Here is a 25,550-nt window from a genome sequence, read left to right as displayed (position 1 = left end):
ACAGATCCATTTTGTTGTTGTTTGTTGATCAGCCACTAAGTAGTGTTGGACTCTTTTGCAACTCCCATGAACTCCAGTTCATGGAGCTTGCCAGGTTCCTCTGTCCATGGGATTTCCCAGGCAAGAATACCTGAGTGGGTAGCCATTTCCTTCTCCAGGGGATCGTCCAGATCCAGGGATCCAGGAGGGTTCATGAATTAAATAAATAAATGAAAATGCAATGAATAGACGAGTAAATGGAGATATTAAAAATATATATGTAGTATTCTTAAAGTAGCTCCTGGTGAGGCCAAACTCCCAGATATTCAACTAATTATATACGGAAAAGAGAAGCTTGTAAATTGGGAAATGCCTGAGGTTAACCACAGTGAGCTTTGGCTCTGGTCTGTCCAAGACTCCAACAATCGGCTGAAATAAGAGAACCTGGAATTCCAGAGCGGTCCGGAGCTCTGATTCTCGCCCCGTGGGCTCCAAGAGTTTAGAGCCGGCCTCCCCCTGGGCCGCCCGCAGGCCCCATATCTCGGACCTCTCCAGGTGCCCTCCCAACCTCCTCGACTTCCCCGGGGGAGGGAAATGAACCGCCAGGTGCGACCCAGTAGGGGGAGTGGGTGAGCCGGCCCCAGGCAGCCCGAAAGTGTCCCGGAGTGTGGGTGTGGGTGTGGGGTAACTTGGGTGGGAACGGCGTGGAGGTCACCGCAGCGGAGTCCTGCGCCCGGTCGGTGGGGTGTGTGCCACGGGAGTGAGGATAAATAGGAGGCTCCCTCCTCCCGGCGACACTCGCCGAACCTCCCGGCCGCCTGCCCTGGGTGTTTGCCCGCGCGGTAGCCCGGGTGCCAGCCTGGGGAGTAGTTTCGCTTCCTGCTGGCTCCGGGCATTCGTTTCCAGGCACCCGGTCGGGCGCTCGCGGCTCGGGAAGGGGGCGCAGGAGGAGGCGGGAGGCTCGCTTAGGGGCTGCGCGGCCCCGCAGCACGTTGATGGCCCGGGCCGCCCCGGGTAGCGGCGCCAGCCCCCTGCCCCTGCTCCCGGCCCTCGCCTTGGGTAAGTGGCCGCACTGGGCACTGGAGACCCGGGAGGAGAGTCTCGGGTGGAGTCGCAAGGAGGGCAAATCTTCCGCGCTGGCGTTTGGACTCCGAGAGCGCCCTGCGGCTGGCAGGGGCGGGTCGAAGAACTTGCAGGATTTTGGGTAGCTGGAGGATCCAGCAATTGGACACCTGGGGCTGCACCTGCTGCAGCGGCCCTGGGCCCAGGGGGCGGCCCGAGGGCGGCAAGGATCCTGCTGGCAGGGGCCAAGCGGAGGGCAGGGGCGCATATGCCCGCGAGCGAGGAGTGGTGGCAGGGAAATCCACTAAAGTGGGAGCCTGGGAGACTAGACCTAGAAGACATCCCGGGGAGGAGGAGGAAAAGGAACTCCTTGGCTGGCGATGCAGGCCTTGGGGAGTGTGGAGCCTGGTGGAGAGCTATTTGCCTGTGTGTGCGCCCTGGGCGGGTACTAGAGGTAGGAGGGGGAGGACCTGGGAGGCAGAGGGAGCTGAAGAGGGCCGGGGAAGAATTATTACACTCCCTTGTTGCTGGCCAAGTTAGGGGGAACAGGAGAAGGGGAGGAAAAAAGACTCAACTTTTGAGATCCTCTGAGTCTTCTGCTGCTGATAGGAAAGTAAAGAAAAAGGAGATGAGGTATTTCACTGAGGGCTAGTACTACTGATGAAACACATAGATGCTCCACTTAGAATATATGATTTCCTATTTTAAGGAGAAATTGCAGAGAGAAGACTTTTCTTCACCTCGAAGGTGAAACCTGAGTGGGTAGGTTAGGGACTACTGGGTGTGGTCACCTGTTAGGGAAGAGTGGTTAATGGAAGCAGTGGCAGGGTGCCTGGGATTCCCTGGAGGCTCTCCTCACCTCCTTGGGAGTCAGGGCTGGCAGAGAGAGAGCTGCAGCTTCGGATGCTGGCGACTTTATAGAGCTGGAAGCAAGGCTCCCCTCGCCCTCCAATATGGGAAAGTAGCAGGAAGATACTCAGGTGGGAAGATCCTACTACTTCAAGGTGTCCCCTCTGCGTCCTGATCATTGGAGGTAGGGGGTGCGGGCAGAGGGATGGGCAACTGGCAGTATTCTGTAGTCCTGGCTGGGACGAGCGGGAGGGACGTCTGGACTTGGAGCACCAGTGTGACAGCTGAAGTGTCTGTGTGAAGGGGACACTATCTTCCAGTCTGGAAAGGACTGGGCTTTCTCTTATGGAGGAAAAGAGGTGAGGTCTAAATGAAAACTTCCATTTGGCTGTGTTCTTGGAGTCAGATTGATGCCTAAAAGGTGTCATGGCCTTGGTTGGAAGTAGATCAGACTTAGACCATGGTTAGAGAGAAAGAACTGATTTACAGAGCCTGCAGAGGGAGAAGTCAGAAATAATTTAGAGATGGAGTGATGTGGAGCCTGAAGAAGGGCAGTGAGCCTGAGAGGTAGGGCTAGAGACAGTACTATGCTTTTACCAGCATCACTTGGGTGAAACTAGCATTTTCTTCCTCTGTTTTATCTGCTTTGTCCTACTGTCAAAGTGTTTACTGAGAATCTGCTACAGTGAGCAAGAGGCTAGAGCATATTAGGATGGGGGTGGGAAGAGGGCTCAAGAGAGTCTTAAAACATGATTCTTGACCTAAAAGATAGGTGTTAAATTTAGAAACGCAGGACTAACAGATATGAAACAATAGGAGAAAATGTCATGAAACCAGAGAAAGGAGAACTCAATAGAGAGGAATGGAACAGTGGGGACGCTGCATGGAGGACTTGAGTGGGTTGGATTGGAGCTTGGCTGGGTTTGAAATAGTTAAGAGAGAGGGAGGGCCTCCTGATGGCTCAGCTGGTGAAGGATCCACCTGCCAGTGCAGGAGACCCAAGAGACACAGGTTTGGTCCTTGGGTCGGGAGGATCCCCTGAAGAAGGAAATGGCAACCTGCCCCAGTATTCTTGCCTGGAAAATCCCATGGACAGAGGAGCCTGGTGGGTTACAGTTCATGGGGTTGCAAAGAGTTGGACACAACTGAGCGTGTGTGCACACATACACAGACAGATTCACACATACACACACACATACAATTTGAAATAGTGGAGAGAGGGGCAGGAGAAGGGGGAAAAGTATTTACCAAAGTGTTGGTGATGGGAATGAGATCAATTTCCTGGAGTCTGCTTGCCAGAAAGTAGAATTGATGAGAGGCAGACAGATTATGAAGAGCCAAAAGAAGCCAGATTAAAATATTTTGATGAATCAGTAAACAATTAAACATACACCATCATAAGTCTTGAATGCAGAGTGATATAATGCAAACAATGATTTAAGGAGACAAGCCTGGCAGTGAAGTGCAGTGTGAAAGGAGAGGGGGCCAGAGTACATGATTGTCTCATAGATATAATCCAGGCAAGAGCTGATTTGGGACAAAGATTAGGGTGATGTGCCTGCAGAAATGGCTATAGTAGAAATAACTATTCCAGGTTGATGGGCATTCTTTCCTATTAACTATCACATGGTGCTTTTTAATTTTTTCTCAAAACTTGTCAAAAGGCAGAAATGAAAAAGCAAAACCAAACAGAGCTCTGATCCAGTGCTCTTGTAACTGAGGGTAAGCTAAGTGTGCAACTGCCTTGTTGAATGTTTGGCTTAGTGAATTGAATTCAGTCTTGAGATTCCCTAAGAGGCTCCACTCCTTGCAAAATGCCAAAGGATGTAATTTGTTGACCTCAGTGTTTCCATTAAGTGGTTCTATTTCTCTCACACATACTTAATTTTTAAGTCTCATTCCTAATTTAAGTCACATGTTATTTTATTTACTTCTTGAAAAGAATGTGAGCAATGGCTTGTGTGATGTTCTAGTGTGTGTGTGTGTGTGTGTGTGTGTGTGTGTGTGTGTGTCATAGCAAAAGTGCCTTGAGAGCTGGCAGTGAACAGACATGAGACCTGGTTCCAGCTCTGCCATTCCATGACTCTGAGATGTCTGTAAATTGCAGTTTTCTGGGCATTGTTTTTCTCATTCTGTAAAGTAAAGAGGTTACTTTAGATGAGACTAAGGTCCTTATCAACTTGACACTTTGCTGATCTTTTAAAAAAATATTTATTTATTTGGCTGCCCTGGGTCTTAGCTGCAGCATTTGGGATCTTTGATCTTTGTTAGACTTGTAGGCTCTTTAGCCGTGGCATGTGGACTCTTCTTAGTTGAGGCATGTGGGATCTAGTTCCCTGACTAGGGTTCAAACCTGGGCCTCCTGCAATGGGAGTGTGAAATCTTAGCCACTGGACCACCAGGGATGTTCCAACACTCTCCTGATCTTTAACCAACATTTCTCCTGGGAATTTAAGAGCAAAATCTTTCTACAATAACATTTAATTTCCAGTTACTTGTAATGGATTCTGTTTCCTATAAACTTTATCTTTACAAAAAAGAATCATACATGCTCCTTTCTTTAATAAATATAGTAAAAGGGCAATAACTTTGTTTAAAGTTTTTTTTTAATTTTGAAGAAGCTGGATTCCTTATAAATTTCTCCTTCTCATCCATTGCTATAACAGGCTAAAGCTAAAATCCTAACCAGTGAAAAAGGGAAAAAATGCTTTATAAAAAACAATGAATGAGTTTTAAGATCAAAAATATGTTCTGCTCCTTATAAACATCTGCACCATTAATATATGTAAGTTGTTTTTTTCTTCTTGAAGATATGAATGTATTCATGATGTAATATCTGACTCAAGTTGTAAAGCAGGTAGGTGGCAGCAAGTAAAATTCTCATTATAGAAAGGAAGTAGCTGAAGGCCCACACAGTGAGGATTTTAGGGTTTGCCTCTTCAGTTATGCTTTTTTGGCTTAGAAAAGCCTTGGAGTTTTTTCTTTCCTTTTCAAAAATTCCAGGTTTCATAGGCCACACTTGCATATTAACAAGTGTTACAAATCGAATTTTGCTATTGCTCCAGTCTCAGTTGTTGTGTGGAAATTCCCAAATAATTCTGCAAGAAAGACCCCAGTACTGCAGACAGGCTTTGTTGTGCCCACTGAAAATGGCTCCGCCAACTTGGCCTGCAAATATCTGTGCTAAAGTCAAAGGTGCCCAGGAAAGAGAGTACCTGTGTCTGTCCACACCCTGGGCATTGTTCCATCTCTGCTGAGACTGCTCGCCCCAGTTCCGTGTGCTCTTGAAATCTGTGGAGAGCCCAGTGGGAAAGCCTCCTCTTGTTTTCTGTCACTCTTCCTGTAGCTCAGATGGTAAAGAATCTGCCTGCAATGCAGGAGATGGGGTTTCAATCCCTGGGTCAGGAAGATCCCCTGAAAAAGGAAATGGCAACCCACTCCAGTACTCTTGCCTGAAGAATTCCCATGGACAGAGGAGCCTGGTGGGTTACAGTCCATGGGATTGCAAAGAGTTGGGCATAACTAAGCGACTAACACACATACTAATAGAAGTCAGCTCATGTCAGGACACAGGCATGAATACTACTAGGAGCCTAGGTTAGAGGTGAGTCAGTGAAACAGGTACCAAACTGAAGCCTGAGGCACCCATCTAAACCATGATTATCAGCTTTGGCACAGTGGTAAGGAATCTGCCTGCTAGTGCAGGAGACTCAAGAGACACAGTTCAACTCCTGGGCTGGGAAGATCCCCTGGAATAGGAAATGGCAACCCACTCCAGTATTCTTGCCTGGAAAATTCCATGGACAGAGGAGCCTGGCTGGGCTACAGTCCATGGGATCCCAGAGAGTCAGACTTGATTGAGCAAAGGGTATAGCACGCTGTTACAATTAGTGTCTTCCTAGGGTAGTCCAAATAGATTATCCAGAATCTGAGCTGCAGGCAGTTTAGGCTTAATCCATAATCCTGATACACTTCCAAATTTGTAGACAACCCTTGGATCCACAAAGAATCCATATTCTAGTTGGTCAAGAGTCTCCCAAAATAAAATTTAAGAGGAAAGCAATCTGATTAAAATGGCTATACTTTTTGCTGCTAATGATTGCTAACTTGCTCAGGCATATTTGTATCTTAAAAAAAGGAATCTTGGTAGCTCACATGAATCTGTACTTGCTATATTTTTTTACAAAAGATTTTTTAGATGGTTGGAGAGAGATGGGGTATTCCATCTTAACTAGTATCAGTTAGGCAGTAACCTACATTGATTATCAGCAACACCAAGTCAAATAGCCAAGAAGTACTTTTATGCATTCTTTATGTTTGTTTTTAAAGGATATGTACTATAGCATTTGGGCTTCCCCAGTGGCTCAGTGGTAAAAAATCCATCTTCAATACAAGAGCTGAAGGAAATGCTGGTTCAATCCCTGGGTGCAGAAGATCCCCTCGAGGAAGGCATGGAAAGCCACTCCAATATTCTTGCCTGGAGAATCCCACGGACAGAGGAGCTGGGTGGGCGATAGTCATTAGGGCCACAAAGAGTTGTACACGATTGAAGCGACTGAGCACACACAGTATAGTATTTACCTGACCTCCAGACCAGAATCGCTGATTCCAAAACAGTGACAGAAAGTATGACAGTGTTTGTGTCCAGGCTTCTTATTTCAAAGCGCCCCAATTGGTTGTATAATAGGATGAGTTACTGATATAGCGTTTCTCTTTGCAAAGAGCTTCCCCAGTGGGTCAGTGGTGAAGAATCTGCCTACAATGCAAGAGATGCAGGTTCAATTCCTGAGCCAAAAATATCCCCCGGAGAAGGACATGGCAACTCACTCCCGTATTCTTGCCTGGGAAAGCCCATGGACAGAGGAACCTGGTGGGCTGCAGGCCATGGGGTCCCAAAGGAATCGGACATGACTTTGTGACTAAACCACAGCTCTGCAAAATCATGGATTTATTCATTAATTTAGCCTTATCTTTGAGATGTATAAGAAGTGCATGGCACATAGTAGGAGCTGAAAACATGCTAGTTATTGGTGAATGAATGAATGAGTGCAAGTGGCTGTTGGTGACAGTGCCCAGGCATGAAGGGAAGAATAGTTTCAGTAAAGAAAACAGCTGTTTCTTGTTGCCAAAACATGCTCACAACTCAGAGATGATGTAGAAGGACACATCTCTTCATCTCTTCTTACTTGGAACTCGCCTCCGGTGGTGCTAGAGATGCCTTCACAAAGGGACTTTATTTGGCAAATAGTAAGTTTACTTGTGTTTTAGGTTCAGAACTGCTACTTGTGTCTCACACGTTTGGTTGAAGGGCAGATCTCATCAGTCAAAATACAGGCTTTTAGAGCAGGTGTTTAAAGCAGGGAGGGAAATGCATTGGACTCAGGGCATTCTCCATTGGTTCATTAAAGAAAATGCCCTTTGGATTTTGTGAGGTGTGAGGTGACTTGCTCTCTTATATGATTAGAACTGTTCCTAACACATGTGTGTTTCATTAGCTGGGAGTAACAGCTTGGTTATTTATGGGTTTCTGCTTAGTATTAAATATATGAAAACCTTTGATGGTTCCCATAGAAGTTGAGACAGATTTGCTGTGGAGGCTGAATGCAGTCTGACTTGTTAGTATTGAGGGAGTCTCTGACTTATCTAATATTATGTCAAAGTATTTCATAACTATCCACTATATGGATTCCTTGATGGTTAGATGTTAGCATTGTGAGCCAATGGCTCAGGCCTGTCCAGAGTAGGAGAAGAAGGTTTATTTCTTCCTCTAATGCAAACAGCCTAGTAGAAAGGACAGGGAATTCTCATCAGAGCTTAAATGAGGCCATTTGAGGAGACCCAGACTTGACTTGGGGGTTCCCAGGTGGTGCTAGTGATAAAGAACCTGCCTGTCAATGCAGGAGATATAAGAGACACTGGTTCAATCCCTGGCTTGGGAAGATTCCCTGGAGAAGGGAATGGCAACCTACTCCTGTATTCTTGCCTGGAGAATCCCATGGACAGAGGAGACTGGTGGGCTATAGTCCATAGGGTCACAAAGAGTCAGAAATGACTGAAGTGACCTAGCAAGACTTGACTTGTTCATGACCACCTTCCTACTGGGTTTCTGGCATTTTCTGGCATTTGACTAGTCTAATCTCCTAGAGTGACTGACCCAAGACATTGCTATGTACTCAGATAACTGCTTAACCTTGGGTATGAAACCTCAGCATAATAACTCTTTACACTCTGGAGAACTTCACAATTGATAAAGTGTTTCCATATTAATACCATTACCTCACTGATCTTTACACCAAAAATAATAGCAGAGCAATTATGTAGTATGCATGTTGGGCACTATTCTAAATGTGTAATATCTGGTTTCATCCATGTAACACTATTCCCTGAACACACAAGCTAGACATAATGATGATTCCCATTTACGCTGAAGGATATGAGGCATAGAGGCTTTAAGTAACTTGTTCTGGCTTTATGAGCCTGAACAATGATGATGAAGTGGCAATGCCTGGATCACAGTAGCTAAGTATCTGTGGCTGAATGAGAAGGACAGCAGAGGATAGAACACTAAAGCGCAATATGTATCACTGTATTTAAGAGGAACATAGTTCTTCTTATTTAAAAAGCATTTAAGTTTATTTTCCTACCGTCTTTGCTTTCCCTGCTGCCTACCCGCACATCTGTGGCATCCTTGGCTTGGGCTACGCCTCAGGTTCTTGGACTCTTGGCTCTTCCTCCCAGCCAGGAAACCTGCCCACTCATGTCCCAGGCCCAGGCCATTCCAGCTGGTAGTGAACAGTTGGCATTGATCAGGCCAGGTGTTTTCCTTTGGTCTGTGCCTAAAATCACTTTGACCATCCTAGTCTGATCCTGTCCTTAAACAAATGTGAACCTGTTGGGTGACTCCTGCACTTTCCTGGAATGCTTGCAACACTGTGACACTTAGGGAACGCTCCTTAGTGCAGATGGAGAGGGGTAATCTCGCTTTAGATTCCTCCTGATTGCATCTGTAGGCCTATTACTGAGAAGGAGTAAAAAGAGCATATTCTGAGTCAATGTGATGCTGTGGGCAAAAGAATAGATTCTGAGCTGGACCATCTAGGCATGACTCCCCTGGCGCTGTGGTTTAACAACTTCATCTTGGACAAATCTCTTAAACCCTCTTGGCATCAGTTTCTTCTTCTGTAAAAGCTGACAGCAACAGAACTGAGATTGTTATGTGGACTGAGTGAGTTACTGCATAAGGCACTTAAGCTGTGCCTGCAATATAGTTAGTTCTAGATTAACACGGGCTGTTATAATGGATAATTGAAAAGCATAGATGAAAGTATTAATTTTAAAAATTGTAGATATTTTGATTCTGGGTATTTCTAAAATACAGTCAGCACCTACCAACCTGTGGGAAAACTTTCCCTTGCCTTTATTTCTCAAATTCCTCTTCCCACTAGTTATGAAACAGGCAATAGATACAAATTCTCAAAAAGAGTTCTATTTTGGCTGGTTTTGATAGGAAGGAACAAATGTAAGAAATGGTGCTGCAAAATGCTTATCTGCTTTCTAAAAATAAAAAGTCTCAGTGGATTCTTCTTCAACTGCCAATTTTGATCCTAGTTTTGTGCAATGAAAAGCTTTCCAGCACTTGCCTGACATTGACCCCCAAACCCAGCATCTTAAGGTGAATCAGATAAAAAGTCATTCTTCACTAGCAGAGAAAAATAAAATATTTACAAGATAATTTTGATACTTTTAATCTCATCAAAATTAGGTTGTCTCATTTGTTAGGAGTTATGAAAATAATTACCTTATATAAAGAGAATAAACTGTCATTTTTGAAGAATGAATGATGATGCAATGTCAAAATTCATTTCTAAATGTCAGACAAATGGAAAATAACCTGGTTGTTTTAGAAAAGTTTTCTTTTGGCAGAATAACTTCTTCAGATGTTAAAGAGCCAAGAGCCCTGCATAAATATTAAGTTGTTCCATAATAATTGTCTTATAAGGTTGAGAAAGTTACTTAGTCTCTCTGTGCTACATTTTCTTATCTATAGAATGACAATAATGATAGTAGTACTTATCATCTAGAGACATGGGAGTGTATTGAGGATAAAATAGGATAATGCAGGAAAAGATTTTAGCAGAGAATTGGCTAAAAATTGCTCAAAATTTATTAATATTCTTAACTTATGAATATGTAGATAACTTTTAAATTATTTCATAGATGTGTCTAAAAAGGAAAAATAGAATCATTGTGTTCATTAAGCCTATTGGAGTGTTGTTTGTACTTTGATCAAAGGAAATTGCTATCATATTCACCACTGGAAGCATGGAAAGGAAAAAAATGAAGCAGAAATCTGCCTCATTATAACCATGTTTTCAACAGTTCCATTAGAATGTAAATGGGACTCATGATGTCAGGGGTTTTTATTTGATTTGTCACAGCTATATTCCCAGTATAGAGGGAATATAGAATTGAGGATTCTTGTACATAGTAGATACTCTTACCTTAATTTAGGAAAATTTCTCCCAGTAGGGCTCTGAAAAAAAATAGAATCAACTGCCTTGGGATGTGGTGAGCTTCGCGAGCCTGGATATGTCTGTGGTTTGGGTGGCATTTAGGAAGATTGTATAGAGGTGATTCCCAGGTGAGGTAGGAGTTGGACCAAATGACCACCGAGGGTTCTTATGTCTCTATGAATGATGGATGTTACTATGATGCCACTTCACTTTGGGGATACTTTGGAGGTTGGTAGATAGAGTTTCAAACTAAGAAACTGACGGCTGACTTCCCTGAGAGGAAAAGAGACAGGACATTTGGAGACCTTGGGGGCCAACGGTAAAGAATTCGAACAAGAAAATCACTTGTTCCCTCCCTCTCCCTGCCACAAACTGTATTCAGTAACCATGTCTTTCCACAGCTATAATTATCAAGGTTAACACAACCAACAATGCCAATACAGCATCATGTACCCCTCATACGATGTGATGAAAGTATATCCTGGGATATAGTATCAACCCCATGCCATAGGCTCAGTTTTTGCCTTAAAGACTCTGGACTCTATATTTTACCATTTGTTGGGATAATAATTATCACCTGGGATCCTATTGCAAAGGGAAAAAACCCTGACATAACTATAATTGATCAATTCTGTTGACTAAAATTTCAAATGTTATTATTTCAGGAGACACATTTATAAAATTGCCATCCTGTGATAGGAAACTTCCATGAGAAGATTCTCTACTCACTTTTAAATAAATGAAAATTACCCTGTAAGAGAGGGCAAGAAGGACAAAAATGTGACTTAGATGCCAGATGAAATGAATACACTTTTCATTGGCCTTGACAGAAGCATAACAAAATGCACTCTGTTCTTTCTTACTGATTTCTACCCAACAGCATCCACCCCTATTAAATACTTCTTGAGTGGTTTTCTAGATCAGTCAGATGCTTTATTCAGGATGTGGTGAACAGAGGTTGCAAAGTTTCAATTAGAAATACGAGGTGTGACTGTTTCTTAATGAGTCTTATTTTCATAGGTCACACAAGAAAATCAATTGAATTATTTCACAGTCACACCACACACATCAAGAAGGCCCTTGTTTCTTTAATAGTTCTGTGTATAATTCTTCACTCTGATTGGGCATCTTTACGCATTGTCCCCCAGAGCATACTCAGCTCCTTTCTATGTCATTACCTTTGCTTCAGTTTGGTTTCCAACTTCTTTTGTGAAACTTTTCCCAGTGATTTCTTCAGTTCAACACCTTGCCTCTTTTTGGAATGCTATTAGAATTTATTTTCTTTATAGTTATTTACCGTTAGTCACGCAGTTGTGTCCAGCTCCTTGTGACAATGTGGACTGTCGTCTACCAGTCTCTTCAGTCCATGGAATTCTCCAGGCAAGTCTCCTGGAGTAGGTATCCATTCCCTTCTCCAAGGGATCTTCTTGACCCAGGGATCGAACCCAGGACTCGTGCATTGTAGGCAAATTCTTTACCATCTGAGCCAATCAGGGGAGCCCTGGCACTTATAAATATACTGTCTGATATTGACTGACTGATATTTCTTGTCTCTGCGAATGGTTTGATCAATAAAGATAATAATGGGTTAATGTTAAGTTGGGTTAACTTACCATAACTAATTTTAAGGGCCTAAACGCTGGGACTTTTTTAGGTTGGGTAAGCATTTACTCTAAAACCCTATGTTCTTTTCTTTACCATTATTAAAGTTTGATGACTGTTTCCTCATGGGTCAGAGGCTGTGTTATCGCTTGATCGAGAGACCAACTTCGCTATTCCTCCTCACTTTGCACTCAGATAATCCTCCTTGATAACACATTTTTCTTTTTCCTTGGTTCCTTTTGCTTCCTCTCGTTGAACTATTATGGAAGCTCAGTGAGCCCAGAGCTTTTCATTTAAAATGCTACAATGTCTGACTGTCTTGTCTGGCCTTAGCATAAAGGAATAGGATTCAAAAAGTCAAGTTTTGACAACTGATGATTTCTAAGAAACTAACTCGAGGTTACTATAGGGTTCTTATTCAATTTAGTCATTGTTGTCATTGATTTAATAATGGTCAATGGCCAAAATAGAAAGGTTGATTTACTGCAAAGGCATTGTGTTGACAGTTTTCAGATATATGAGTTAGTTTATATATGACAGGTTGTTACATTGCTTCCCTTTCTGAGCTTTAAAAATATTATAGTGGGGTTCTTTTATGAGTTAAATATACACAATCCATCATTCTAAGTCCTTCTTAAACGCTGAGATACTGTTTCTACCATTTTGAATAAAATTTTGTGTTGAAGGAGGAAGGAGTTCGTATTCTACTTTCCTTATTTTGAATGGATATAATTATTTGTGAAGACTCTCATGTTTTTCTCTACCCTTTTCTAGGCCTCCTCTCCTAGCCCTGAAAATCTGGAACTTGTCCTTTATTTTTTTAAGAATACATAGTCCTTCCGGTGGTGTGATTCGAGAGATATTAGAAAAATCTCTCCTTGTCCTGGAACAAGGCTCCCTCTGAGGTGTTCTGATGCCACCAAATACTCCACTATATTGGGACACAAAGTCAGGCATTTCTTAAGGGCCCTTCAACTACCTCCCTTGTCCCTTGATCTACTCTCTATTCATACCAGGTTGCCCCTCTTTCGGGACTTAGATACAAGGCCATGTCCCAGGGCAGGCATTCCAGCCTCTCATTCACCAAGGAGTCAAAGAGAGGGGCAGGCAGCACCCAGTGGGGTAAATTTCATCCAGTGGGAAATGGGTGATGGAAGTGACTGGGGAAGAGAAATTCCTCCCTCCTTCTTTCTCCCGTTGTGCTACTTCAAGATGCAGTTCCTTTACAGACTTTTTACATAGACCATGGATGAGCGAACGTGTCACTCGTTTCTGTCTTTGTGACTCGCTCTGGAGCTGCACCCAGACTGATGGGTACACTCACAACATTGCATTGTCTCTTTCCTTTCCTCTTTTCTCATTCTCATGACCCAGAGTTTGTACATCCCCAACAAAGTGATAATCCCTTAATCTGTACCTCAGGCTCTCAGAAGACCCAGTTGAGGCACTTTGGTTCTAGAATATTTCTGTTGAGTTAAACAATTTATTTCTTTGCAGGTATGCTTTGAAAGCAAAGGCATCTAGAAAGGGAAATCTAGGAAGAAATTATGTTCTATTAGGGGAAGTGTTAAAGCAATAGGAGGATACTCGTTTATAGGAGAGGAAAAGACAACAAGGAAAAAGGATAGGAAAGGAGTCACCAAAAGATGGAAGAGAACATCAATGTCAAAGTTAATCTATTTCAAAGTGGTTTACTCAGCCACCCACAAGCTCAATGTTAAAAAGGATTTCTACCCCTGAATATTTTTTTCAAATCCATTTTAGATATGTTCTCTTTTTGGATGTAGAAAATACTTTTTGTGTATAGTATGCATACTTAGGATTCTGTTTTTCTTTTTAACAATAGAGATACATTGGGGAAATTTCCCAGCTGCCTAAATTCTAACATTGATTTAAATTTTAAAACTTTGTTAATTTTATTTTTCAGAAATTAAAAATTAGATATAGAATACATTTGATTGCTAAATAGTATCATCTAAGATATGAATTTATCTGTTATATTTGTATCAATGACTTATTTAACAAACCAACTGAATCAGTAGCACCCATCTGACATAAACAGCATGCTGAGTCGCTGACAGACTGTACTGAAAATATAAAGAAACAGAAATGCATAAGATGATGTATTTCTATTAATTGGTTGAAGTGTGTTCACGTTAATTATTTTTAAAAAAACACCGGAGAAAAACAGCATGTGAAAAGACCAACATACAGGTTTTTCTCACTGAACATATTTCATCTTGCACTTTAGAAGTGTAATAGGTATATGTACATTTATTTATCTTTTGTAGTTTGTTTCATAGGAATACTTTATACACGAGGCAAATCACATCATAAATGTAGAAATGTCAGTATCCATTAATGAGAATGAGAATCTATATTTTACTAGAGTAGTAAGAATTTTTTTGCTTTTGGTCCCATAGCTGCTATTCTGTTGAGTCCTATATTGTGACAGGTATTGTCAAGGTTAATGATAATTTACTTTTTCCAGTTTCTTTAAGCAGCTAGCTAAATTGTTACCTTGTAAGTCATGTATTATGGGCCTCCATTTGTAGATGGACACCCTGTAGTTCCATGTTGAGTAACTTAATCATATCACAAAGCTGGTAAATTAAAAGGTACATTCAGGATTCAAATACAGCTCCATTTGACTCCAAACATATCCTTTTCTTATTAATTCCTCTAATATAAATGAACTTTTGGGAATTTGACTATGAAATATTGTTCTGATTTCTGCTTGTATTTGTAAATTGATATATTCTCTGTTGATTTACATACAGTTGGATTGCCTAGTGGGACATGGTGTGTGATTTGAATCCTAAAATAAGGTTGATATGATATCACAGGAAATCACTGGATTTAGTAGACACAAGTAGATGTCCTAAATTATCCAAATATAGACATACGGACATTTTGTGATACTGTTATATTTATTTTAAAAAATATAAAATGCACTTGGGTCTAAAAATGGAAAGTTCAGCTCCAAGATGAGGCAAATACAACATATGTGACTGTTTGGCTTGGTCACATTTGATCTTTTTAAATAGTTGACCCAGCTGGTATTTGACTTACCTCAGCATTAGCAGTAGCTTTGAGATGACGGGTCATGCTCCTTGTCAAACTGTGTCTCTTTGAATGCTTGTATTGTTCCCAATGACTTCATTCTCTATGCTGGCTGACGGGGATAATACTTCTAATAAATTCCATAATTTTTAATTTGAGAATCTCAAAGTGCAGAAAAGTAAATGGAGCTTTGACTCACTAAAGTAGAATTAAGTTTCTTTTCCTTTTTGTCTTTATGAGTAGATTCGCCATTTAAAAACCAACCCCAGAAATACAGACTCAATGTCTAGTCGCTTAGTAAGTGCAGCTAATTTAACTTTTTTGTGTGTTATTTTGTTTTTATTGCTTGAATGCATCTGAGAATTCTGCAGGTTATGTGCAGCAGGGAGACATGGATAATAGATTGAATGAAAGAATAAGAAAACAAAGAGATTGTGAAATATTTGGATGACAGCTAAAATTTAATGCAATATAAAGGGACAAGTGCAAATTCGTGTTTAGGTGAAAATTGAAACAAAACAAAACAAAGGAACAAAAAATCCATCAGTACACTGCCTTCTAGCATATAAGAAATTTAGGAGTTTCTTTTTATTCTAAGCAGCATAAAACCCCTGAAATTAATGGAATAATTTAAAAGGGCTGATATGCTATGGGGCTGCTTATGGTGCCTTTAGTGTGGTGGCTGAGAGCCCCACTCTGTCTTTGCTGAAGCATATAAAATAGTGCTTTATTTTAACCCTGTGTTTAAGGAGGATGTAAGGTTTATGAGAGGTCTTGGTGACTTCAGGTAAAATATGATTGAAATCACTAGGATGTTTAACCTGAGGAAGAGAAATTCTTTCAGGAAGGCTTGATTTCTGGCTTCAAATATGCGAGGATCTGTCATGAGAGAGATGAGACTTATTCTATGTGATTCCAATTAGCAGAGTAAAATTATGGGAAGGAGAAAACTAGTTCAACATAAGGAAGCATTTATAGAGGTTTAGAAATAGATGCTTAATATTTATTTTGAATGAATGACTGTGATCAAAAGAATGGATGAATGGTCTCATTGAAATGGGATGCCTTAGAAGTCTCTGTGCCAAAATTTTAAAGGTGAGCTTAATGAACTCTCTCAGGGGATGTTTTATAGCGAAGCTGAGAGTTGGTTGGGGGCTTTCCAGGAGCTAGTGGGAACCTACCTGCTAATTCAGGAGACATAAGAGACATGGGTTCAATCCCTGGATTGGAAAGATCCCAGAGAGGAGGCCATGGTAACCCACTCCAGTATTCCTGCCTGGAGTATTGCCTGTCTGTCTCATGGACAGGGAAGCCTGGCAGGCTACAGTCCATAGGTTGCAAGAGTCACACATGACTGAGACAATTTAGCCATGAGAGTTTGTTGGCAGGATATTTGAATACCTCTGAGGTTCTTATTAATTCTGAAATTTAATATAGTTTGTGACTCTTGAATGAAAATCTTATGTTTTCCACATCTAGGATCATACTTTCTTTCATTTTTCTCTAAAATAAAATCCATAAGTTCTCTGATAATTTTAATAATGTGTCTTCTTTTAAAAATTCTTTTGTTAAATTATTTCACTTGATTTTTGTGAGCTAGATCATGGGATAGGCAGAGAGCCTTTGATTGTACTTTTTCTTTGGGAAAAAGGTCAAGATAGTGTGTTAATTAACTCAAGGTCAAGTGGTGAATTAATGACTGAATCTGGTGATCTTTCCATAAGATAATGGCATTTTCCCTAAGAAATTTTTTAAGTCAAAATTTGAGCCTTTGAAGCTATGCAGTTGAATTAGATTAAAGGAATGTATTTAAAAAAAGAGAGCTATGTTTTGGATACAAAAAAACATTAAAATGGTTTGAAGAGAATTTCAGTGGTTCTCAACCAATGTAATTTCTCACCCAAGGAAACATTTGGCAAGGTCTGGAGATAGTTTTGATTGTGACATTTAGAGTTGGATGGAGGAAGAAAGGGGGGAGACACTGGCATTTTGTGGGCAAAGGCCAGGTATACTGCTAGTCATAGTACAGTGCATAGCATCCCAAAACAGAGTTATCCAGCCCCAAAATGCTAGTAGTGTGAAAGTGGAGAAACGCATTAGATATTTCCCACTCATTTTAACCAGAACGTGTGTTTCTTTGATCAGTGAGGTAAGATATATTGAATATAAGATACCTTTAAGCTTTTATTCACCAAGGACTTTTCATTTACTTGAGATAAAGTTATACCTGCCAGAACTGCTAACTTTGATGGCAAAGGACTACCTTGCAATTGCAGTGGCCCTGCCTTTTGGGCTACACTTTCCAAACTCTCTGCCTCTGTTATTAACTCATCCTTTGCCTCTCCCCAGTACCTTTGGCATCTTCCTGTCAATTTTCTTTCATAATAAAGATGAAAGCAAAGTAATTCTCTCTTCTGTACATATTGACTAAAGGTACCCTTCCCTTTCTAATCTTTGAAGAGTAATCTACAGTTATTTGCACACATTTCATGTCATTTCCATCTAGCAAGATATTATTAGTGCTTTTTGTTTTTCAAATCTAATGCATATACTTCAGTTTTTATTTTTAATTCTCCATCAGCCTTTATCCCTGCTTTTGCTCAGTCATGTCCAACTCTTTGCAACCCTAGGGACTATAGTCTGCCAGGCTCCTCTGTCCATGGGATTTTTAAGGCAAGAATACTGGAGTAGGTCACCATTTCCTCCTCTAGGGAATCTTCCCGACCCAGGGATCCAACCAAAGTCTCCTGTACTGCAGGTGGTTCTTTACTGCTGAGTCACCATGTACAGTTGATCAAATTCTTCTAGGAAACTTCTCTTCTTAGTTCTGTGGCTGTTCCTTCTTGATCCCTTGAGAGCTCGTCTCTTTCTGCTCCTCTGTGATACTGGTTTTTTTTTTTTTGCAGGATTGTATGCTTAGTCAGCTTTTTTTCTTTTCATACAGTTCTAACAGATCCATATCAATGCCATTAAATACCAGTTTATTTTTCATGACTCCAAAATTCAGAACCTGTAGATTTGACTGCACTCCAGGGTTCCAGATCTAATATATATCTACTATTTGTAAATGAGACACAGTCATGTCAGATTCAGAATGTCTAAAAATGAAATTTTCTCCATGCCTAGTTTATTCAGTTTGGGCTGCTATAATAAAATAACATAGACTTGGTGGCTTCTAAACAACAAACATTTGTTTTTCACTGTTCTGGAGGCTGTTAAGCCCCAGATGAAGATCTCTAGCAGATTCAGTGTCTGGAGAGAGCCTGCTTCCTGGTTGATAGCCAGCCATCTTTCTACTGTGTCCTCACATGGCAGAAGGAGCAAGGGAGCTCTGTGAGGTGTCTCTCATAAGGTCCGATCCCAAACATGAGGGCTCCACCCTCACGACCTAGTCATATCACATTCGAGATTAGGTTTCAACAAAACAGTCTATAGCAATCCTCAACCTGTTTGTTTTCTTGTATACCTTATACCTGTGGTTGGTACCACAATCCAACCAGTAACTCTAGTCACAAACTCTGGAGTCATCCTAGACTCCTTTTACCCCACCTCCTACTCTAGCTTATTAGTCACCAAGTCTTTTTTTGTTTATACTTCACTTTGTGAATATCTCTCATGTTCATTTCTTCTTCTCCATATGATTATGTTGCCACCACCTTCATTTAGGTGTGTCTGAATCACCTGTACTGGTATTAAAGGAACTTTTTCAAAGTGGAAAAACAGATGATCACAATGGTTCTCACTTAAAACTTTTCGATGACCCCATTTTAACTACATGAAAGTGAAAGTGTTAGTTGCTCAGCCATGTCCAACCCTTTGTGACTTCTTGGACTGTAGCCCTCCAGGCTCTTCAGTCCATGGGATTTTCCAGGCAAGAACACTGGAATGGGTTGCCATTTTCTTCTCCATGGGATCTTCCTGACCCAGGGATGGAATCTGGGTCTCCCACATTGCAGGCAGATTTTTTTACTGTCTGAGCCACCAGGGAAGCAGATCCAAAGTAATTAACATGGCTGTTAGCCATTTGTGACCTACAGGCCCTCCAATCTTTTCTTCCATCACAATCCCCACCCACCCTCCAAAGAACTGGACAAGTTGTATTATTCATGCCATGCCTTTGTATAAATTGTCTCTTTCATTTAGAATGCCCTGGTTACAATTTTAGTTGTCTTTTTCTTAAAAATTAATTTTGTTTTTAATAAAGTAATACACATACACAGATTTTAAAAAATCAAATAGTGCTAAAAAGATCATAATATTGACTAGCAGATCTTTGTTCCTGCCTTCCTGGCTCTTCACCTTGCTAGAATCAACCGCTTTTGACTCTTTAAGGTGCTGCTTCTGTATTTACCTCTGTATTGCTAAACCATTTGCTTGTAATACTATTTCTTGAGTTGTCAAGTTTAGACTTGTTGAGTTTCTCTTCTCATTCCAGTATAGTGACTATAAGGGTAATACTCTAAACACTTAATGATGAGCACTGCATAGATAACAGTTAATCATAACTAGTTACTCTACATGGTCTATGTTGGCTAATCACTGGTCTTGATTTTATGACACATGTGATAGCCCAGTTGGTAAGGAATCTACCTGCAATGCAGGAGACCATGGTTTGATTCCTGGGTCAGGAGGATCCTCTGGAGAAGGGATAGGCTACTTACTCCAGTATTCTTGGGCTTCCCTTGTGGTTCAGCTGGTAAGGAATCTGTCTGCAATGCAGGAGACCTGGGTTCAATCTCTGGGTCCCCTGGAGAAGGGAAAGACTACCCAGTCTAGTATTCTGGACTGGAGAATTCCATGGACTATATAGTCCATGGGGTTGCAAAGAGTCGGATATGACTGAGTGACTTTCACTTTCATCAGTATTTACATTATCATTACCACATAAATATTGTCAACTGCTGAAGCAATATAATAAAATCATGTTATCTTGATAAGTCAGTATTTGTTTTCTAGAAGTTATTGATGTTTTAAAAAAAGCATTTATTACCTATTAAAAAGTCACTGTAATTCTCACCTTCTCTGTGAAGGTTTTGCTGGTATGCAAATTGATTCTCCACCCTGTGTTATTCCCATGTTACCTCTGTTCTGCTTATCACATTATATCTTATAGATTTGCGTGTTGATCTTCCTTATGAGAATATGAGTTCCTTGAAGGTAGTGATAATATTTGTTATCTTTGAACACTCAGTGTCTTGCATCAGTGCCAAACCCAAAATGTTTAATAAATATCTGTTGAATTATGGATGAAACAGGAGCATCCTTTCTCTTTGAAGTAGCCTTCAATATTGAGTAGATGCTTTTGTGAGCACTTCTCTGATTTCTGAGACTCTCCATATGGATCACACACTCAGATTCCTGTCAGGGTCTAGGAAGTTAAAATAAATGAACTCAGCAAGCCTGGTGGAGTCTGTGGCATTTAAAGAGGTCACATGCTACTAGGTTCCAGCTAGTTGTTGCTATGAAGGTGTTTCAGACTTCCACTTTTAAAATAGAAGCAGAAAAATCCAGGCTTGATATGAACCATCATGATTCAGTTTTAAAAAACTATGCAGACCAAGTAAATTGTTCTTCAAAATCAAGCTTGATTTGGTTCATGACCACTAGCTGATGAAGTTTATTGCATGGGAGTAGGAGGAACTGTGTACCTCGTCCCAGAGCCTTGAACTTGGTGTCTGATTAGCCCGAGAATGCCTAACCCAAGGGATCCTTCCAGGGGCTCTCCTTAGTGGAATTTCTTTGCCAACTGATGCCAGCATGTGGAGTGAGCCTTAACAGAAGACAGCCTGGGCACAGCCTGCCAGAGTGTTCGGAGGCCCCGGCAGGATTTCCATGGAATCAGGACTCCCTCTGTCATGTGGGAATAAAGAATGTTATGTTAAATTATAAAGTGATAAGGGAAGGAGCTCAAGAAGACTAAAAGTTGTACACTATCTGCCGAGCCATGTGTGTATCTTTTCTTATGTTAATTTACATTTTACAATACTCCTAAGAGGAAGATATTGCCATCCTTAGTTTGCAGATGTTAAATCTCTATCAGATTTAGTTTTTTTTTTTCAATTTCCATCATCAGAACAGATTAACTGAAGAATTAATGCCTCTGATTCTACCCATGAAGAAAGCCCATATATGGGGTTTTAAAAATGATTTAAACCTGTTTTATAATAAAAAAGGATAAAATTTTCCACTGGACATTGACATTGGGATCTTTGAACTTAATGTTTGTTTTGTATGTTCATAGATTAATCTAAGATTGCTCATCTGTCAACATTTGTTGAAGATCCCTTGTGCTCTGTGTTAAATAACAGGATTTCAGAGCTGGGAAATATACAATTCCTGTACTTGAGAAGTCTTAAATGACTGTTTCTGATTTGTTTTAAGTGTGAAAGGAGAAGCTAGGTAATAGGGTTAAAGGCAGAAAAATATATAGAAATTTGGTATCCAAGTTGTGCCAAATTGTGTTTTGTTTTTTAATTCGAGCTGCTCCTTTTTTCTTGTTTCAACAAACAGAATAGTCAAGTAGAAAAATTAGAAAGTGCAAATTAGGATAATTAAGGAAAAATTCTTCTAACCATGTGGGCAACTCTATTTATTTACTTACCCATCTTTTTTTAAACTATTTATCTATGTGGATATTTTTATATTTATCACAAGCACATGCAGGAAAAAACACTCAGATCTCACTAATTACTATTCTATAAACTGCTTCTCTTACTGAGGGATATTTTTAAATGTTTGAAACAGATTTTTATGACTGAAGAGCATTTTATTACATGGAAGTATTTCCTATATATTTAATCAGTTCTCTATTGTTAGATATTTAGGCCAATTTCTAATTTTTTTTATAAGCCATCACATGTAGAAATTTTGTAGTGAAATCTTTTTATGTATTTTAATTTATTTCCTTGGGAAAAATTGCTAGGAATGAGACTACTGGATTTAAACACTTGTACAATTTTTAAGCTTTTAGCTAAAAGCTAAGAGTCCTGATAAATTGTCCTGTGGAAGAGTAGTAATAATTTGTCTATTATCAATGGATATGAGTTTCTTTTTCTCTTCACTGTTTCCAATGCTAAGTACCATCTCTTTTTTTAAAAAAAAAAATTTTCCCCCCCAATTCAATAGAGATAGAAAAAACTCTCTGTTTTGAAAAAACTGTTTTTGAAACTCTTCCAGCCTTTGAACTTTCTAGATTCTATTGTTATCTGGTATAATACTATCGCTTTGTGTTTTGATTACTTGGTTGGCTGATTACCTGCCTTAGCAGCGTTGGAAGAGTTTGAGAATAGGGCATTTCCTGTCCACAGGTGTGTTTTGGGGGTGCTTGTGGATGTTTGTTGAGCTTAATTGTACTTGAAGGGCATGTGGAGTTTAGAACCTTGTCAACACAACCAGTGGGCAAGTTACTCTGTTCTTGCAAGTTACTCTGTTCCTACTAGTTGCATAACAATGAGTACTGAGTACTGATTTAATAATTTAACTGAGTACTGATTAAGTGTTAGCACTGCATTAAGTGCTTTGCATACTTAGCTGGTTTGAGCCTCACGACAGCACTCTGAAGAAGGGATAATAATTATCTCCATCTTGCCGATGAGGAAACCGAGAGGTTATGAAACTTGCCCATGGTACAGGGCTGTAAAGTGGCAAAAACAGATTATGAACTCAGGATCATCCAGCTCCCAAGCAGTTTTATCATTCCTCCTCTGCCCTCTCCTCTCCAGCTTCTTATTATAGATATTTTAAAGTATATGTAAAAGTAGAGACAACAGCAGAGTGAACCTTGACATACATACCACCCAGCTTCAACAATGATCAATATGTGGGCAATCTTGTTTCATCTATGTCTTTCCCTCACTGCCACACACCTGTCTTCCCTTGTTGGATTATTTTAAAGCAAATCAGAGATACATTAATTTCTTTAATAAGTATTTAAATACATATCTCTAAGAGATATAGATTCTGTTTTTAAAATCTAAACCACAATATCATTATCACACTTGCTGCTGCTGCTGCTGCTGCTGCTAAGTCGCTTCAGTCATGTCTGACTCTGTGCGATCCCATAGATGGCAGCCCACCAGGCTCTTCAATCCCTGGGATTCTCCAGGCAAGAATACTGGAGTGGGTTGCCATTTCCTTCTCTAATGCATGCATGCATGCTAAGTCGCTTCTGTCGTGTCCGAGTCTATGCGACCCTATGGATAGGAGCCCACCAGGCTCCTCTGTACACAGGATTCTCTAGGCAAGAATACTGGAGTGGTTTGCCATTTCCTTCTCCTATCATGCTTGACACTCTAATAATTTCTTAAGATTGTCAGATTCCCCTGATTATCTTTACTGTGATTTTTACTGTTGGTTTGTTTGAATCAGAATCCCTGCAAGGACTACCCTTGGTATTCTAAACTTTCCTAATCTCAGCACAGTGTTCCTTTCCTCCCCCTGCTTTTCCATGAGGCCTGTCCTTCTCAGAGACAGAGTTACTAAGCTGGAGGGACTTCAAATTTTAAAATAGTTCCTATGAATTGAATATCTAGTTTGCATCTCCCCAGAAGGAAGCACACTGAGTAGTTAAAACTTGAGAAGCACTGGGTGTGTGAAGACCAGTGGAGAAAATACATTGCCACATGGGTTCATTATCCCTCCTCCCTGAAGCTCACCAGTGCATATTCATCAGGTGGCTGAGAACTCCCTTTGTTCTTCTGCTTATAGGATAAGGCTCGATCACAGCTATGGCTAAGTCTTCTCACTTATAGGGCCAAGTCTCATCAGATATAAGTGATGTGTGTGTTGTTTATTTAGTCGTGTCTGACTCTTTGCAACCCCATGGACTATAGCCCTCCAGGCTCCTCTGTCTATGGGATTTCCCAGGCAAGAATACTGGAGTGGGTTGCCATTCCCTTTTCCAGGAAATCTTCCCAAACCCAGGGATTGAACCCAGGTCTCCCACGTTGTGGGCAGATTCTTTAATGTCTGAGCCACTAGGGAAACCCAGAAAGTGATACTGGCTTGAAAATTCTGTCTTGAGCCTTTAGCTTAAAAAATGAGACATGCTGGCCTGGGTGCCCCTTCCATGATGCAAGAGAATAACTTGGAAATGGGAGCCACAGGCTTGTTATTTTCGTAAATGGTCGAGACTTTGATAGAATCTTTTGTCTTGAGCACATTTTCAAGGTTTCATGTTTGTTTTGGTTCTGTTTTGAACTTGAAGGTCTAGTGATCCTCCACTGTGTTCTGGCAGATGGGAATTCAACCAGAAGTCCTGAAAACGATGGCCTTCTCTGTGGAGATCATGCAGAAAACTGCCCAGGTAATGCATGACTAGTGATGTCTTTGTATTTCATCAGCTTTGTATTCAATCTCAGAAAGCTGACTTCCCTAAATTTTAAGTTGTTGATAATACAGTAATCATAAAACCATATAGTTTTTTGAGCACTTGCTAATGTACCAGGCACTGGGCTTTACATACAGTAATGCATTCACTCCTTGCAAGAACTCTATGAGCTAGTAACACTTTTTACTTTTTTCAAGGTGAAGCTAGAAAGAATATGTAATTGCCAAAGGTCACACCGCTGGTATACTACAGTTTTGGGATTGACACTCAGGTCTTTCTCATTCCATCATAGACGTGACTTCCAGCCTCTAGCATCATGTGATATCTTAGACTAGATTCATAGAAAGTTGGCACATTCTATTCAAATTTTATTTTCTATTTTATAACTTAAAACAAGGGAAGAAGTCATCAATTTTTAGAACATATTTTACCTTACAGATGCTTGAATTAGTATTCTCAAAGTTATTAGTCTGAGGCAGAGTTCAGCTTTAGTAGAGTCAGATAGTAAAAACTGAAGTTTTGTGGGGCTTATGGTCTTTTTTGTAACTACTCTGCTCTACCACTGAAAGCAGCCATCAGTTCAGTTCAGTTCAGTTCAGTCACTCAGTCATGTCCGACTCTTTGCGACCCCATGAATCATAGCACGCCAGGCCTCCCTGTCCATCACCATCTCCTGGAGTTCACTCAAACTCATGTCCATCGAGTCAGTGATGCCATCCAGCCATCTCATCCTCTGTCATCCTCTCTTCCTCCTGCCCCCAATCCCTCCCAGCATCAGAGTCTTTTCCAATGAGTCAACTCTTCGCATGAGGTGGCCAAAGTACTGGAGTTTCAGCTTCAGCATCGTTCCTTCCAAAGAACATCCAGGACTGATCTCCTTTAGAATGGACTGGTTGAATCTCCTTGCAGTCCAAGGGACTCTCAAGAGTCTTCTTCAACACCACAGTTCAAAAGCATCCATTCTTCGGTGCTCAGCTTTCTTCACAGTCCAACTCTCAGCCATAGACAGTATGCAAATGAATGGCTTTGGATGTCTTCCAATAAAACTTTTTTTTAGAGGAACAAGCTGTGAACCAGATTTGGTTTTTGGGTCACAGTTGACTGACTTCTGGTCTAAGGTCTGTCTGTCATTTACACATTGTATGGGCTGATCT

General features: G+C 40.7%; 1 protein-coding gene across 1 annotated transcript in view; it reads left to right on the top strand.

Annotated features, from left to right (window-relative positions):
* Positions 1–594: 594 nt before the first annotated feature.
* BTC (betacellulin) overlaps positions 595–25,550 on the top strand; it is a 48,042-nt gene continuing 23,086 nt past the window's right edge. The window contains exons 1-2 of the mRNA XM_069593138.1: positions 595–1,038; positions 24,274–24,372. Of these exons, the coding sequence (XP_069449239.1) occupies positions 975–1,038; positions 24,274–24,372 (163 nt within the window). The 5' untranslated portion in view covers positions 595–974. The remainder of the gene's footprint in view (positions 1,039–24,273; positions 24,373–25,550) is intronic.

Source organism: Ovis canadensis, chromosome 6 (genome assembly GCF_042477335.2).
Source record: "Ovis canadensis isolate MfBH-ARS-UI-01 breed Bighorn chromosome 6, ARS-UI_OviCan_v2, whole genome shotgun sequence".
In the NCBI taxonomy this organism is placed as follows: Eukaryota; Metazoa; Chordata; class Mammalia; order Artiodactyla; family Bovidae; genus Ovis; species Ovis canadensis.
Note: the sequence above shows the minus strand (reverse complement) of the source record. Positions and strands in the feature narration are given on the sequence as shown.